This window comes from Hippoglossus hippoglossus, chromosome 9 (assembly GCF_009819705.1).
Source record: "Hippoglossus hippoglossus isolate fHipHip1 chromosome 9, fHipHip1.pri, whole genome shotgun sequence".
NCBI classification, from domain to species: domain Eukaryota; kingdom Metazoa; phylum Chordata; class Actinopteri; order Pleuronectiformes; family Pleuronectidae; genus Hippoglossus; species Hippoglossus hippoglossus.
Window position 1 is genome coordinate 19,711,052 of NC_047159.1, and position 17,770 is coordinate 19,728,821.

Consider the following 17,770-nt stretch of genomic DNA (forward strand, 5'->3'; position numbering starts at 1 on the left):
AAATGGCATATGAATCTAGTCTATTTCCTGTATATATGGCAGAATTATCAATACAGTTGACTTTGACAAAACCCCCAAAGGCCCAAGTGTGAGGTTTTCCATTGCAAACTGTTGTATGATTTGAAACCAGAAAAACGTATGTAATTATTATTATTGTTATTATTACATAACTAATATTACCGATTATTCACGACAGATATGTGGGCCTGTTTTTCTACAACGTGAACTACGATGAAATGTCCCTATAACGCAGCTCTCGCGCATGCGTGCGGCGCGTGTCTCCTCGTGATGACAGCGAATGACAGCAGCACAGTTCGCTCCTGCAGCAGATCCAGTGTGAGACGGCTAACCGCCAGCGAACTGCCCGTGTGACTCGACTCATCCTCGGATCGGCTGCGTTTGGAGAGACCGAGAACAACCAGCGCACGATAATTACGCTCGGTGAGTTGTCGAATTCCAGTCAGCACGTTTTATTCCGTCGCGTTCGGCCACTCGGGAGCTTGCAGCCCCGACGCTAAGCTAACGTAGCTAACTAGCTCGTCGTTAGCTCACCCGTCTCGACTAGCGACCGTTAGCCGGGTGTAACTTGGTTTAGGTTAGCAGCCGACTGCTAGTTTAGCTTAGCTTCCCCGGTGTGTTGTCTGCGCTCAAATCAGTGGCAACACGGTGCAAACACTTATTCGCTGATGCCATTACGGCGGCTGGGTGTCTAGTGTCAGTTTCCATCGTAGCCTTTAGCTGACCCAACGGTGGTCTCACGGGAGAATTCGATTTGACCATCAGTACGTCCGAGGCGCCTCAGTGTAACAACCACACCACAACAGACATTATGTAAAGCTCTCTCTTTATGTGTTTGCCGCCGGGCGACATCCTGTCCGGATACTTCTCCGTCCAGTCAAGGACGATCTGAGCACATTAGCAGCACATTAAACTCTCTGTGCCAAACGTACCCCCCACCCCACCCAGGGAGCCGCTGGAAGGAATGTCTCAAGTTGTCCCTAACAACACAAGCATTCACATCCAGCGGGTGTAGGCCCTGCGATACAATAACACGGACCATTTAACATCATGCATGTCCAAACACTGGGTATTGTTGTTAGCTGCTTGTAGCATAGAGGCAATGATATTCCCGTTTTGTCCAATATTTCTGATGTAATCCGGCAAAAAAAAAGTCAAATGTGAGGCTCCGCTGCTTTTCTCTACTTGATGTCACCATAAATATTGCTGGTGTTTGGCTAAACAGATTAATCAAACACCTACAGAGCATCTGAACTCCAAATCTAAATGTTAAACAATGAAAAAGAGGCTTGATTACAAAGCAAGTCATTCCATCTGTGCACCCCCTAAGGAGTAGTATTTTCTCCCCCACTGAGTAGACGAATAGTGACACATTATATGACAGTAATCTGCATGTCTGTGTATGAGTCAGTAGTTAGTTTCTCTTGATTTTTTTTTTTTTTATGATTAATGTTAATCATGAGATTCAGTCTGTCAACTTGTCTGTGTTGCTGTAAAATCCGGTTTCTTTCATGATTTGAGTGGAATGATTTTGAAGTTCAAGTGTGATGTCACCCACTTTTTTTGCTTTGTAGCTAGATTTACAATATGTCCCAGCAGTTTTCTTGTCAGGATGCAAGATAATGAAAGGTTTGCAGAAAACAGACAAGAGGCTGAAAACGCAAACATTTTATATTCATGCCAAAACTTCGATCTACTGTATGCTCTTTCCTTCACCTGATGGTTATTGTAAATACGTCACTGCTTCATTATTTCCTTGCATGTTGTTGTTCTCAGATTATTTGGTCTCCCTGAACAGAGTCAGAAATATCTCTAAAGCAGTTTTAAGAAATTTTCCTTTTTTTTTTTGTCTTTCACATATGAAGAATGTAGCAGGAGATTGTCAGAGTCATACGTGTTTACAACAACAGGAACATTTCTGTAACATTTAGGTGAGGATGATGCTTGAGTTTCACATGCTGAATGCAACATTTTTTTTTTAACAGCACATTGGACTCAGCTCATTTCACCAAAAGCATCTGAATCTCGTTTTCTTTCCAAGTGTCTTCTACGTGTATGAAACCTCCCTTTCCATTCCGAGATATTTGTATCCTCCTTGGTTTTTTTCAGGCTTTCTTCCGTCATGCCCCCACTTGCTCACTGTGAATTTTCTGGACATTTTCCTGCTGTATTCTCGCATGAGCTCACTCTGACTTTGGACATTTTACATGGAGGATGGCAGGGAATGTTCCAGAAAATATGCAGAGTAGCTGACTCTAATATTTGCATTCTCACATACAGCCCCTTATCTGAAAGCAGTTTTAGTTCAGCGCCAGGAAGTTGCCCTCAAAACAACTGATAAAGTGTCAGTAACTGGGTTAAGTTCTACGATACCTGGGTGTAAAGTACAAGCTGTAACATTTAACTTCAAGACATCATAGACAATTAGTAAACTGTGTTCCATGTCACTGCTAAATACTGTTTATCCACAAGTCTTTAACATAACACCCAGTGATTAACTACATATTTAGGTGGATAACAAAAACAGTTTTTGAGTTCCAGCATAAACAATGTTCTGCTGTATTAGGTTTAGAAACATGGATTTAGGAAGAAGCAACTGTATTGGGACACAGCTTATGTGTGTTGTGTGTTTTGTTTTTCATTTTGCCACCACTACAGCTTCTAGTGTCACAGACAGTAGACGCAGGTTAAACATTCCTGTGAGGCAATAGTGGCCTTAAAGCTAGATCGGTGCGCTTGTGTCACGTCAGGACAGATCTGCACGGGGAAAGTGAAAGAGCAGTGCTCGACTCTGCCCTATCTGCTTTAACTGACTGAATACTCCAACCAGAAATTTAATGCCGGCTTAGTGACTGATTAACTGATTTTACAAAAACGGTGTGGTTATCGCTCAAGGTTGAGTAGAAAGTGTCACCCGTGAACCTCGTGTATGTGGAGCGGTGTAAGAAATCATCTAGAAGGGAAGCGTGAAGAGGATGTTGGCTCAGAACCGTGAATACCTTCTGTAGAAAGTGAAATCCTTTTCAATATCTATAAAAAGCATTGGTGTGAGAGAGTGTGTGATTTTTGGAGTGGGTGGAGTGGGCTTTGTTCTAAACACCTTTACTGTGGTGCTGTGAAGTTTACATACATTCCCTTTAAAGAGTAGTGTTGTTTTGTCGTTCACAAGAAAACATTATTTTGAACTTATAAACTTTTTCATGAAGTATTTGGGAAGTGCTTTGGCATTTTAAATTCAAATGTTTGCCACCTGTCTCTTATGCTGCCTTATTGTTATATTAATAGTTCTAAGTTGGATGCTATGTTTGAACGTATGTGGCTGGGCAATGAAACAATATCAATAATTATCAAAATGTAATTTTCATTAATAGCAATATAACAAAAGTCCAGTGTATATTGACATATTGCTCATGCATTGTGCAAGGCTATAGTGAGGAGGTATAACACATAATTGATCTACCACAGATTTGTAAAATTGTTGTTTATCAAGTGTTCATTGTTGTCATTATCTACACACATAGAAAATCACAAAACCACAACCTTCACTCAGGAGCAAAAATCTGTCTTTACTGAACTTAACCATTATGTGACATTTATCCTTATAATTAGCACTATTGCCTGATATGAACATTGTTATCGTGATATTAGGCCGTATCGTCCAGCCGTAGTTGAACATTCAGTCACCTTGAATGAAGGTGTTGCCATTCTCACACAGCTCACAAGTCTGAACACTTCACAATCTGTTTGGTTTTGCTTCTGCTTTAGAGTTCCTCAATGCTCTCCATAACTGACTCGCCAGGTAGCTTCTATGTGTGAGCCACACATGCAAGAGTACTGGATGGACACTGGAGGCTATAGCAGTTAACCTCTCTGCAGGCCACTTAATGGCCTAGTAGCTTTCACTTCCTTTACAAGTATGTGAGGAATGTGCTTATTGGAGAACATGAGTACATACGTGGAACTGACTCCTGAGAGTAGTACCTTTCTGTATTATACCATTACCATTGTAATAATTGTTTCAGTTTTTGAAAATGCCAAATTTGCCCCTTTTCAACCTCTTACATGTGAATATCTGTGGCTTTTTCTGCCTCCTCTGGTTTTGAACTTAATAATTTTGCCCATAGAAGAAAGCAATATGAAGACTTCACATACCTTGGGAAATTAATGGTGGACATTTTTCACTTTTAACAATCAGTTTATTAATACAGAAAATAATCAGCCGATTGTTAGATAATGATAAACATCAGTCACTAACTTCATGTGATCATCATTTACCATTTCCCACACTGTGCTTTAGCTTGTATTTATTTTGCCTCTATTATGTCTATTTAGCATTTATAGTCTATATAAACATAAAATAATTTTTTTAATGAATTGTTTTGGTCTTTAAAAGTGAAAAAATAATGAATACAAGTCATAGTCATAACAAGTCAACAAAAAAAGTGTAATATTGTGAAATGATGAGAAGCTACACACATTTAAAACATTTTAGAAAGTGTTGGTGATTGCTTGAGTGATTGCAGCAGGAGTGTCATATTTCTCATGTGATGAGGAGCAGTTGTGCGTTATGATGAAAACATTTATATCCATGTTTCTCCCCAAACCAGGCAGTATATGTATAAGATTAATATTTTTTTTTAACAAAAAAGATCCATCACTCATCCATACATCACTAATCCCTGTTTATTCTTGGTTTGCCGAGGGAATTTATTGTAGAACCATCAATATATGCGTGAATCTGCATGACCGATTTGATTTGTCAGGCATATCACCTCTGACGCTGTGGTTGTCTGTTACCTTGTGAACAATGACACTGCCTTGCGGTCATTCCTATTCTGAGGCACCTTTCTCCAGTCTCGTCTGATTCTCTTCCCACAGCCCCAGCTCCACTGGATAAATCTGTGTTTGCTATGTTAGTGACCAGTTACAAAGAGGCGTTTGTGTAAAACTTTCACAGAGAAATCATTCAAATTTCATGCACTCAACTTGGATTGTATGTCTTGGCTGCGTGTGTCTGGAAGAGGACGAGTAATTAGCATACTCTGCTGTGTAGCATCTTGTGAAGCATGCTCTTGCGGTTGTTGTCAGGCCAGTGTGTGCAACACGCTGAATGCAAATGATCACTTCCCTTGCATGATGTGAGCATCATGTGTGAGCCAGAGCTTTACTATTTCCTGTTTTTCCTTTTGAAAAGATTTTATTGTAAATGTACTGTGAATCAATACTGATACTGTGGTGTCATGGGATGGAATGTGGTCAGAGAAGTTTACTGTATTGTCAAGTCGAGTCAAACGTTGGTTTAGAATGTTAGTTTTTTTGGCAGAGTGTTATATAACTGATCATGCACTTTGTACTCTGATTGGTGGTGCCTGCTAAAAAAACATTGCAGTTTATTTCATTGAAGCTTCAATGGGTATTCCACGTTTATAAAATGCCGGGATTTCATATTTGAAGCATGAGATATTTAGTGTTTTTGTTCCTCGTATGAGTCAGTCTCCAGAAACACAGGATTCTATGTTTCCTAGAACCTGACTAATATAGATTTTTGGGGGCCAATGCTAATATTTGGGAGAAAAAAAAGTTCAATATAAAAATTGGCAGTGATTCCTAAGATGTTATCAAATCCATATGACACAAACATGCATTGAGGCTTGATATTTTACATTTTAATCTCTAAAACTTTATTGTAAATAACTAATTTTTTTTCAATAAAAAACTTTAACAACTGAATATACAGAACTTTAATTCAGAAAATAAACATATGTTGTAAATACAAATGCATAAATATATGTTATCAGCACATATCAACAACAATGATACTGATGTCTGTGAATGGCGCATATCTGTGCTAATGTATTTATCTTCCTGAAAAAATATCCACCTGTTTTAAACTCCATGTTCTGTTTTGACTTGATGAATTCAAGATAACAAGGATCATTTTGTCTGACTGTACAAAGCTTCTCCAGAGCTACAGTGGATACTACAGTGCCTTGCATAAGTATTCACCCCCCTTGGACTTTTTCCCATTATGTACTGTTACTAACTGGAATTCAAATAGACTTAAATAAACTTTTTCCCGTTTGATCAACAAAACATGCATAGTACTTTGGAGGTGCAAAATAAATTTTATTGTGACACAAACAATAATGAGAACAAAAAAGTTGACATCTGTTGGGTGCATAAGTATTCACCCCCCTGTGTCAATACTTGGTAGAACCCCCTTTCACTGCAATTACAGCTGCAAGTCTTTTGGGGTATGTCTCTACCAGCTTTGCACATCTAGAGATGGAAAGGTTTGTCCATTCTTCTTGGCAAAAAAGATGAAGCTCAGTCAGATTGGATGGAGACCGTCTGTGAACAGCAATCTTCAAGTCTTGCCATAGATTCTCTATTGGATTGAGGTCTGGGCTTTGACTGGGCCATTTTAAGACATTAACATTCTTTAATCCAAACCATTCCATTGTAGCTCTGGCTGTATGTTTAGGGTCATTGTCCTGCTGGAAGATGAACCTCCGCCCCAGTCTCAAGTCTTTTGCAGACTGCATCAGATTTTCTTCAAGGATTTCCCTGTATTTGGCTCCATCCATCTTTCCCTCTATTCTGACCAGTTTCCCTGTACCTGCTGAAGAGAAGCATCCCCACAGCATGATGCTACCACCACCATATTTCACTGTTGGGATGGTGTGCTCAGGGTGATGGGCAGTGTTGGGTTTCCGCCACACACAGCGTTTTGCATTGAGGCCAAAAAGTTCAATTTTGGTCTCATCTGACCAGAGCACCTTCTTCCACATGTTTGCTGTGTCTCCCACATGGCTTCTGGCAAACTCCAAACGGGATTTTTTATGGATCCCTTTCAACAATGGCTTTCTTCTTGCCACTCTTCCATAAAGGCCAGATTTGTGGAGTAGACGACTAATAGTTGTCCTGTGGACAGATTCTCCCACCTCAGCTGTGGATCTCTGCAACTCCTCCAGAGTAACCATGGGCCTCCTGGTTGCTTCTCTGATTAATTTTCTCCTTGTCCGACTCTTCAGTTTGGGTGGACGGCCTCCTCTTGGTAGGTTTGCGGTTGTGCCATATTCTTTCCATTTTCTTATGATGGATTTTATGGTGCTCAGAGAGATGTTCAAAGCTCTGGATATTTTTTTATAACCTAACCCTGCTTCATATTTCTCCACAACTTTATCCCTGACCTGTTTGGTGAGCTCCTTGGTCTTCATGATGCTGTTTGTTCAGTAATGATCTCCAACAAACTCTGAGTCCGTCACAGAACAGGTGTATTTATACTGAGATTAAATTGCAGACAGGTGGACCCTATTTACTAATTATGTGACTTGCAAATGTGACTTGTGAATGCAATTGGTCGCACCAGATCTTTGTTAGGGGTTTCACAGTAAAGGGGGTGAATACATATGCACTCAACACTTTTCAGATTTTTATTTGTAAATAATTGTGAAATCCATGTAATATTTCCCCCCACTTCCAAATGATGCACTATTTTGTGTTGGTCCATTACATAAACTCACGATGAAATAAATTTTAATCTGTGGTTATACCATGACAAAATGTAGAAAAGTCCAAAGGGGGTGAATACTTATGCAAGGCACTGTATATAGCTGTGTTCTGATGATGAATAATGTCAATGACAAGTAAATTGACTTTTATATGTGAAACTGGTGGAGTTCCCCTTAACAGTTATCTCAAGAAACTTTAACTAGCTATTGAAACTTGACTGGCATTTACAAAAAGGTAATTTGACCTTTTTGTTATGTTTGCGTTCCACATATTCACGTCATTTACCTGTTTCTGTTCCGTCTTTGTCTCCTTTGTGCTCCAGTTATTTACCTCTCGCCTGCCTGAGCTGGTGAAGATGGTGAAGCCAGACATCCACACTCTGGCCCACCACCTGAAGCAGGAGCGGCTGTATGTGGGGTCGGAAAAGCAGCTAATCCAGAGGCTCAACAGTGATGTGCTGAAGACAGCTGAGAGGCTGTACAGGGCCGCATGGATCGCCAAGCAGCAGAGGATCAACCTCGATCGTCTCATTCTCACCAGGTCAGAGTTACCATCATGATTCACTTTGGCCTAGACATGGAGTTGTAAAAGGAAGGATAGGTGTACAGCCAGGATGTGCTTGATCTAGTTTAGCATATAGAACTTGTAACTTGGTGGTTTAATCTGTAAAAAGGGCGATTTGTGTTTTAAGTTCAAAAGCTAAACGGGCAAGTTACTACAGTTTAGATTAGTTGTCCGAAAAGGGAGAGTACAGTGATGTTCTTGTGTTACGTTGGATATATGTCAATTTAAAACGGAATTGTGAAGTAGAAAAAATAAGTTGTTGGTAAAATACATTTCACATTATGCATATTAGTAATGAAACAACCTTTGTCTATAGTGTGGAGGCCTCTCCTGCCGAATGCTGCCAACATGCCAAAATGCTGGAGGACACACAGTTTGTTGATGGCTACAAGACCCTGGGCTTCCAGGAGACGATCTATGGCGAGTTTTTGGCCCGGTTGAGGGAGAACCCCAGACTGGTAGCTTCCTGCCTGGTGGCAGGAGAGAGGCTGAACCAGGAGCACACCCCCGGGGTCATCTATACAGTCTTCACCTCACTTTATGGCAACTGTATCATGCAGGAGGACGAGAGCTATTTGCTACAGGTTTGGGGCCCTCTAGTGTCACACAGTAGAAAAACAGTTTTATAACTTCTCAGCAAAATTAAATGTTTTTAACTGGTACATGCGTTTTTTATTTTCCTGCCAACTCCTAGGTGTTGCGGTACCTGGTAGAGTTTGAGCTGAAGGAGAGTGACAACCCTCGCCGTCTGCTGCGACGGGGAACCTGTGCCTTCAGCATCCTTTTCAAGCTCTTCTCAGAGGGCCTGTACTCAGCCAAGCTCTTCCTCACTGCCACCCTCCACGAACCCATTATGCAGCTACTGGTGGAAGATGAAGACCACCTGGAGACGGACCCAGGCAAGGTTACAGAGCGCCTCACTCCGGCTCAGCAGGAGCGCTTCGGAGAGAAGGGCTCTGATGACTACAAACAAAGGGTGCAGGCAGCTGTGGAGGCCAACGAAGCCAAGCTGGTGGCTTTGGTCAACAAATTTATTGGTTACTTGAAGCAAAACACCTACTGCTTCCCCCACAGCCTGCGCTGGATTGTGTCCCAGATGTACAAGACGTTGTCATGTGTGGAGCGTCTTGAAGTAGGTGAGGTGCGCACCATGTGTACAGACCTGCTGCTGACCTGCTTCATCTGTCCAGCTATCGTCAACCCGGAGCAGTATGGTATAATCTCTGATGCTCCCATCAATGAAGTTGCACGCTTTAATCTAATGCAGGTAAGTTTACTCTTCTTCACACTTGAACACGTGACAGTCATTCTCCTGAAGACTGATACTGCATCATTTTTTGTGACACAGGTGGGGCAGCTTTTGCAGCAGTTGGCAATGGCTGATGATGATGCGGATCCAAGGCGGAAAAGCAGTTTGTCTAAATTTGATAAGGTATGTGTAACCAGTGTACATTTTCTTTTAATTTTGGCTTAATTTCCTGAAATGTCTCCTTATGCTAAGTCACCTTTCTGGCTCTCTGTCCCCAGAGTTGTGTTGCTGCCTTTCTGGATGTGGTAATTGGAGGAAGAGCAGCCGAGACCCCGCCCATGTCCTCGATGAACCTTCTAGAAGGCCTCAGCAGGACTGTGGTCTATATTACACATGATCAGCTGCTAGCAATGGTGAGCTCTTTTGCTACCGATATCCAAATGTAAGATTAATAACATTGCATCATAGGTTCTCAACAAACCAGGTCATATGATAAGATTTTGCTGCAAACATTTCTTTGAAACCACTTGAAAAGAACTTTCAAGTACACAGTTTGTGTATTTTGGGTGGACAGAATAACAAAAATACCAAACAATATAAGCTGTGTGTTAAATGTCCTTTTGGTAAAGATCAGAAGAGCAAATATCTTGCTTAGCACATGTCTTCCAGTCATTGTTGTTCATCCTTCTCTTAGGACCAGTTGCATTGTAACTTTTCTGTGTTTCTACATATGTTATCATTATTGAGAGCTTAACTGTACTTCACTTTACACTATTCACACAGTTACAAGTAGCACCAGCATTACATTTTGTACCAGGCAATAGCTTACATTTATAAAGAACAAGAGCTTGGCAAGCACACAGTGTCATCAAACGATGAGTTACTGTGACGATCTTAAGAACAACGTCTTTCCTTTGTTGCGTAGGTGGACTTTGTGCGCAGTGTGACTGCAGGGGACCAACTCCGGGAGGAGGAGCACATGGCCCTGGAGAACCTGCTGGCCAACGTGCCCCAGTCTCGAACCGTGAAGAGCAACAGTCTGGAGCTCACTCCCTCCAACACCCCCCAGCTCTCCCCGGCTACCACTCCTGCCAACAAGAAGAACAGGCTCCCCATAGGTACCTACCTGCACTGCGTCTAAGCCTCTGCCTTTCTGCCACTCTGGTTTTCAGAATAAATGGCTGATGTGTTGATTGGTCTATATGATGCAACCTCTTGTAATTTCCAAATATGAGGATCTGAAGGATATTTTGCTCATAGGAATATCAAAATCTGAAGCAAGAACTCGTAAATAGAAGGGTAATATTTTGTTTAATGAGAAGCAAAGTAAACAAGCTGAGTGGTGATGGCTAGTCAAAGTCCTGAGTGTTATTAGAAGCTAATGAGCGCCTTCTCAGCTTGTTATGAAGATAATTAGCATGGCCTGGATTGAGGCTCAATTACAGAAATGACAACCAATTAAATTACCAAATATAAATGAGCTAATTTTAATTGGAATGGATGGAAAAGATGCATAGACTACCTTCATTAGCATTTCCAAGACAAATGATGCTGTAGCAACATCCCCTTAATTAGAAACCAACCACTTGTGCCTGCTTCTCTGAAATGTGACATATACATACACAGATCTTGACTTGACACTCTTATGAAATGTACTCTGTATTCTTTCTCCAACTCCCTACCTTATCCTTCTCCTTTCCTCCTGTGCTGCCAATGAATGACCAGGACAACACTTAGCTGCCATAACATCCTGGGACCCCACAAGCACCACTCTGTCTGCCCACATTCCATTAGTAGCCCCTTTTGGTGGGTAGTTGGTCAGTTGTGTTAGAGCTGGAGAGAGCTTATCCCATGTATCAGCTGTTTCACCCAGTCAGCACTCATCTAGCTCAGGCTCCTAGCCGCACAGTAACCACACTACCTCGCTGCCTCGCCACTATTGCGTAGTACTCTCACAATGCTTGCTTTGCTTCGCACAGTGCTTTGGCTCATTATTAGCGCGAAGATGTTTTTCCACTCATTATGTTTTCTAAGTTTTCCCCTTTTTGCTTCCTCATTCAGCGGAATATGGCTATTCATTACAAGGTAGAGTGGGGAAATTAACCTGCCTTCCACCTCCCCTCCCGGTCTCCTAATGGAGACACTAGTGTAGTTAGTCTTAGTAGCCTATTTGGCCTGTTCTTTTCTTACTATTTTTAGAGATGCCAGTACCAGCATCAGAAAAGCCTCTAATAATGTTGAAGATGCCAGGTTAGGCATTGGTGAGTAGGCTAATCTGTGCCTCTGTACCGATCCGATACCACGTTTTAAAAGTTTTAAGTTTCCCCCAGATAAAATTGCAAATTTAGAAATCACCTATTTTTTGCCGCTCCAAACAGCAGTTGTGCTGTACTGGCACTGCCATGTACTGACTTCCGGGTGTGTAGTGTTAGCCAGAGCCATGTCTCAAAGGATTTTGATCATATTATGTCTTTATGTTCAGACACAGCTTCAGATCTCTTAAAAATGCTCAATGATCAACACTGTTTCATTCTTTTTAACCTGCATTTTTACTTTGGTAGAGACATTTTTCATGAAATCCACTTAACCCAGAATCAGTGTGATGTGGATGAATGTGTGACATTTTTTTATTTACATTATTTCTCTTGAAATGATTGGAAAAGAGTAGGCATTCAATTCAAGTGCAGGACCTCGTTGAAGTTATCAGTAGCTGTGATTAGTTCTTTTTCATTTTAAAACGCATCCAGTGGATGGAGCTAAAGAGTCACAGACTGCTGAAGTGCTTCAGTGTTGTCAGACCTGCACAAACAGTTGCAGCAGGTCACATGCACAGAGCAACATGTTTCAATGTAACTGATGCAGAATGAATTCGTGAACTCAAATCTAGTTCCATGTTATTATTTATATATATATATATATATATATATATATATATATATATATATATATATATATATATATATATATATATATATATATATATATATATATATATATATACACAGTGTTTACTGTAGTGTTGTTAAAAATATTTAGTCTAAATGATATGGCAGATTTAGCATCTTTTGTTTTCTACAGACAAGTTCTATGACCCAAGTTTTCCATGATTTTTTTGTGTGTGTATCTGCTCATGAGTACTAACCTTGCTCAGTGTAAATACCATTTTCAGATTTGAAAAACTTAATTTTAACATTTGAGGAAAGCTCAACCTTTATTATTGTTAACTAACTGCTACCTAACATGTAGAAACAAGAGGTTCACTCGTCTTTATTGTCACACCAATGATGATGAAAGAGGGAATAATACAATTTTTATTTTTTGCTATTTTGTTTGTGAAATAGAGCTTGTTACTTACATTTATAAGCCTCTTAAATTCTGAATAATAATGAAAAACAGTTACAAGAAATGTGGCGACACATTGGTGTGACATGCCAGATGTAATACTGTTTGGTTGTTTACTGACACAAAATTACTCTCTAAATGTGTTGCTTGAATCAAACTAAATCCAAACCAGATCAAAGCACAGTGACGCATGCTATTTTTTTTATGTAACAATCAGAAAATAACTGTTTCTTTACTAATTCCCTCCATCCCACCAAACCAACAGCTGCTCGTAGCCGCAGCCGTACCAACATAGCCCAGGAGGGGGAGGCAGAGGCCAGCTCCCAAGAGTCCCTTCAGGAGACGGAGCCAGAGGAGGTGCTGGTGATTTCACTAGGAACTGGTCCTCAGACGGTCCCTGGGATGATGTCAGAGAATGAGGTAATGTGACTTGAATTAATGTGTTCATTTGCAGGAGAGGTGATTTTGTAATTAAATGGAGCGCCATTTTTTTTTTCCTGCCACTGAAGGGAAGTAATTCTTGGGCCGCACCATTCACCTCACCTGTGCTTGACGGCTTCCTCACTGAACTGTCTTAACATAACCAACAGTGTTACTGCTGCAGTGCTGCTGCTGCTGCCAGCCCTAATTTTCTACACTGAGTTTGATAAAGTTTTATTAAATTATAAATTTAGTTCTTTGTTAATTTAGGGAGAGAGTGTAAGCAAGGACATGCACAGAAAACTACTGGCCTTCACTCTTGTGTTTAATTTATTGACTGTATATAATACATAACTATAGTCTACCTTGGGTTTGATTATACTATACTTAAACAACACAATCTCTCGAGCCGTGTCTCAGAGTCTCGACTCATGCAGACTGTTTGATCTGTTGACATATGCACTAAAATGAAAAGCAAGAGGTTCTGCGACCACCCAGTACAGGTGAGGTAAGCAGTGTGGCATGGGGCTAAGACTTCCTGGAGTTGGTGTCATGCATTTTTTTAGTGCTTTGTTTGTGCTTCAAGCAATGGATAAGAAACTTTGATTCTCATTTAGAACTGAATCCTTGCCCCATATTTAATTGTCTCCTCCTGTCTTTGAATGAGTTTTCCTCTAACAAGTAAAGCAAGTTTGCAACCAAACAAAAGTGACATACAGAATATACTATAGACAGCTCTTTCACCATGTACTTCCTGTCTCTACCGCCCCCACAAGGTTTTGAACCTGCAGATGGCTGATGGGGCCCAGGGAGATAGTCATGCTGATGATACCAAACTGCATGGTAAACCAGACAAAACCCTGCGCTTCTCCCTCTGCAGTGACAACTTGGAAGGCATCTCAGAGGGTCAGTCTGCTGTCTGATGACACATAAATCTAAAACATGAGGCAAACAGATGGTTGCTCTGGTTTTTCCTTTTATATTTTCAGAGCAATATCAGAAAATGTGGAAAGAAAGTGCACCATTGTGATTATGAATAGTTCTACTGCTACTATGTCTTGTCATACACGGTTATATGGATAAATAAACAATGCATTTTTTATAATGCTTTTTACTATTAAACTCCAATACAAATATTTAAAGGTGACAAGGTCAGTTACAATCACTATAATCTAAGAGCTTACTAAATTCTGTTACCTTGTGTATGTTTTTAAATGTTCCTTTTGTGTTCAGGTCCTTCCAATCGTTCTAATTCAGTCTCGTCTCTGGACCTGGAGGGAGAGTCTGTCTCTGAGCTTGGAGCTGGACCCTCAGGCAGCAACGGGGTGGAGGCTCTGCAGCTTTTGGAGCATGAACAGGGTATGTGTGTGTATTCATGGCATAATGTTGCTTAACATTAAGTTGAAAACTTCATGTGTCAGTCCTTTTTAATAAACTTATCCACATGGAAGGCTCTTCTAACAATCTGTCCTCTTCAGCCACCACTCAGGACAACCTGGATGATAAACTGCGCAAGTTTGAGATCAGAGACATGATGGGACTGACAGACGATCGGGACATCTCTGAGACAGTCAGCGAAACCTGGAGCACCGACGTGCTCGGCAGCGACTTCGACCCTAACATGGATGAGGATCGGCTGCAGGAAATAGCAGGTGGGGTCATGGCTTGGTTAGCTCGGTTAGCTACATGTGTACACATCGACTTCCTGCATCATCGAGCAAATTGATTAATCTACACAGCCTATGAGATCATTGCACATTTTATTAAATGAATTTGCTGCACATAGGGACTGCTAAATTAAATAGATTTAGGGAAATGTCATCACCTTGTGGTATGGGGGTGAAATAGCATCAAAAAGCAGGGCTTCAGTTCAGCGCTGGCTCCTTTACACGCATGCATGACCCTTGTAGCTTTATCACGTTATACTTTTCTTTTATTAAATAAAATATTTAAATTGCATTTCAGCATTTAAATAACGCAGATCATCAAGAATTTGTTTTCTACATGTGACCTGAAACTAATAATTTAGGTCAATGTTTATACTTATTTAGTTCGTTTTAGGTTTAATAAACTGTTTTGTATTTAGAATACATGTAATTGTATGATTTTCTTTGCAACTATAAACATTGCTCAGTTTGATTAATATGCCGCGGTAATTATACTTTTGCTGTTGGTATTGTTCATCTTGAATCTGAAGTGCGTGGACGAGATAAAAAATGACTAATACTGTAGATTTTATTGCCAGTGACTTAACTGTATATGCAATAATCTTCAAATTTATAGTATACACTTGTCAAGTAGAAGAAAACATCTTAAAATAGACTCATAATGCAAAATAAGTTATTTTCTCTGGATGTGCATCCTGAGATCGGCTCGTAATACCACAGTGGCAATAGCTAATAAATACATGTATAAACCTAATGTACTGCTATGTAAGATAAAAATCTCAAGTAGATTGTGGAGGGCAAGTTCTACAGTCTGTTGAGAAAAAAATACAGGCTTATCTAATGGGAAAGCAGCTATAAAGAGAATATTTGAGTCTTTAGTTTATTCAGATTCCAATCACCCAGTCTCCTTTGCCTCAGTCTTTTTCTTCACAGCCTTCTCTCTGCCCATCGCTCTCTCTCTCTCTCTCTCTCTCACTCTCTCCCTGCCTCTCTCTCTCTTTGACATTCACTCAGTCCCTGCAGTCTTATTGACCTTGGTTCCCTCTCATTTGCATTCACCATTTTTCATTCTTCGGAATATGGCGTTGGGGGACTTTTCCATCATTAAGTGAATTTACAGCGATTTCCTTATGTGTTTTCTCCAAGGGATTGGGTTATGAGATGCACATTAAATATCCATTAATACCTCATTATCCCACTGATAAGATTACCATGATAATGAGGCAGAAATTCTAATTGTTTCACTTCTTGTTGTGCCACTCATTTAATCATCCACCTGAAAGACAAGTACTCTGCGCCCCTACCTTGAAGACTGTAAACACGGACAGCGGGATAGAGCTCTCCCGCCGCCAATGAGAGCCCGGCCCCCGCCAACATCAGTACACACTGTTGCCTGAGCGCTGGCATGCATGTGTGCTCGTGGAGTGCGTGTGCCCTGAAGTGGAAGCATGACGTACCAGGGGGTGCGGCTACCACAGGCCGACTTTTCGATGTTGAGCCTTGGCCACTGACTCCCACTCCCCCCCCCTCTGCATTCTTCCGCCTTGTTAAATCACAACTTCCGAATTGGAGATACAGGGACACTGTGCTGAGGACTTAGTGAGGGTTGGGAGAAACGGTAATTTGGTTGTGAGTAATGCTGGGCTTAATCAACAGAACAAAGTCATGGCCCTGAGGGCCAGTGCAGGGTGAGATATTATCATTAACCTCTGACCCTTGGCACAGTGGTATATGTGCCTGTGGGTCTCAGCATGAAATACATGTGACCTCCAACTCTGTGCGTTTCTGTATACACAGCTCACTGTCTCTGAAACCCCATCTCCACAGCAGAGAGGCACCATTTAGTATTTTTGCTTATGTCAGACCTTTTTATAGTGCTAAAGGCTTTAAACTGATGGAACAGTTACATTTTCTAATTAAGATCTAACACATTAAATACTGTAAAAGTGCCATTTAGTGTTAAAAGAATGATTCGATAAATTGTTGAAAAGAAAATCAATACATTTGTTATTTCAGTCATCCGTTGAGCAAATATTTTCTGGAAATACATTTGCTGGTTTCAGTTTATCATGAAAACCAAATTGAGGCTTTTGTTTTATATATAATTGCAAATAGACTGATGAAAAAATGTCAATTGATAATGAAAGTAATAATTTGTTGCATCCCCGCAAATGGAGCAGAGCATTAAATATGAACGTTCATGGGACTCAATTTTCCACCAATGCTACCAAAGGCCTCTTTTCTGTTTTTTCTTGCATTCTCAAGTTCACACATGGCTCATATTTAAAATCTGAATAATTTATTAGAGCTAATTACAGAATATGAATCAACAGCAGAGCCTTAACAACACATACTTTGAGTCTTTGGTAAAGAACTAAAAGGTGCTTTCAAGATGACTTTTCCACTTCAGAGGTGACTTCTTGCTGCTCTGACACTTTGCCAGATAAAAAAAAACAGTTTCATTCAGCTGAAAGAGGTTAACTCTTTGTCTATCTCTCTCTGTTCTCAGGGGCAGCTGCAGAGAACATGCTTGGCAGCCTGCTGTATCCTCCTGGCTCAAGTTCAGTGCTGCTGGACCCCTACGGCTCCACCATCTCAGAGACCACAAGTGAGGCCTGGAGCGTGGAGGTCCTGCCCAGCGACTCAGGTGGGGAGCCAGGTTTATTCTGCTGATGCAGACGCCTTTTGACTGTTCTTTTGCTCTTGTTATTGTCTTGATTCTTGCACTTCATCTCCACGACAGTCTCAAATGTGTGTCTGCATGCACATGTGCCTGTGCAGGCATGCAGTTTATGCTTGCTCATTATAGTGGGGTCTGGGACTCCAGGTGCACTGCGTTCCATACCAAAAATGTGTGCGTACATCTGTCATCGTATTTGTGTGCATTTGCCTGTCTTTCAGGACAGATCTGCCTGTGCCAGTAAAAGGCAGCTCAGGGTTTCCTTAGAGGGACCACCAGGTGTGTTTGCACCTGTGGTGGAGGAGTGGGGAGGGA

General features: G+C 40.9%; 1 protein-coding gene across 6 annotated transcripts in view; it reads left to right on the forward strand.

The window, feature by feature from the left end:
* Positions 1 to 271: 271 nt before the first annotated feature.
* The window catches only part of gapvd1 (GTPase activating protein and VPS9 domains 1), a 28,972-nt gene continuing 11,473 nt past the window's right edge, over positions 272 to 17,770 (forward strand). For 2 of the 6 annotated variants that reach the window (XM_034595015.1, XM_034595017.1), the window contains exons 1-13: positions 272 to 441; positions 7,856 to 8,073; positions 8,414 to 8,681; positions 8,792 to 9,364; positions 9,446 to 9,529; positions 9,625 to 9,759; positions 10,272 to 10,464; positions 11,072 to 11,152; positions 12,951 to 13,108; positions 13,885 to 14,014; positions 14,342 to 14,467; positions 14,587 to 14,760; positions 17,285 to 17,422. In XM_034595015.1, coding sequence (XP_034450906.1) covers positions 7,889 to 8,073; positions 8,414 to 8,681; positions 8,792 to 9,364; positions 9,446 to 9,529; positions 9,625 to 9,759; positions 10,272 to 10,464; positions 11,072 to 11,152; positions 12,951 to 13,108; positions 13,885 to 14,014; positions 14,342 to 14,467; positions 14,587 to 14,760; positions 17,285 to 17,422 — 2,245 coding nt within the window. In that variant the 5' untranslated portion in view covers positions 272 to 441; positions 7,856 to 7,888. Of the gene's footprint in view, positions 442 to 7,855; positions 8,074 to 8,413; positions 8,682 to 8,791; positions 9,365 to 9,445; positions 9,530 to 9,624; positions 9,760 to 10,271; positions 10,465 to 11,071; positions 11,153 to 12,950; positions 13,109 to 13,884; positions 14,015 to 14,341; positions 14,468 to 14,586; positions 14,761 to 17,284; positions 17,423 to 17,770 lie in introns of those variants that run through there. The other 4 variants (XM_034595014.1, XM_034595016.1, XM_034595018.1 and 1 more) reach the window with 4 other exon arrangements.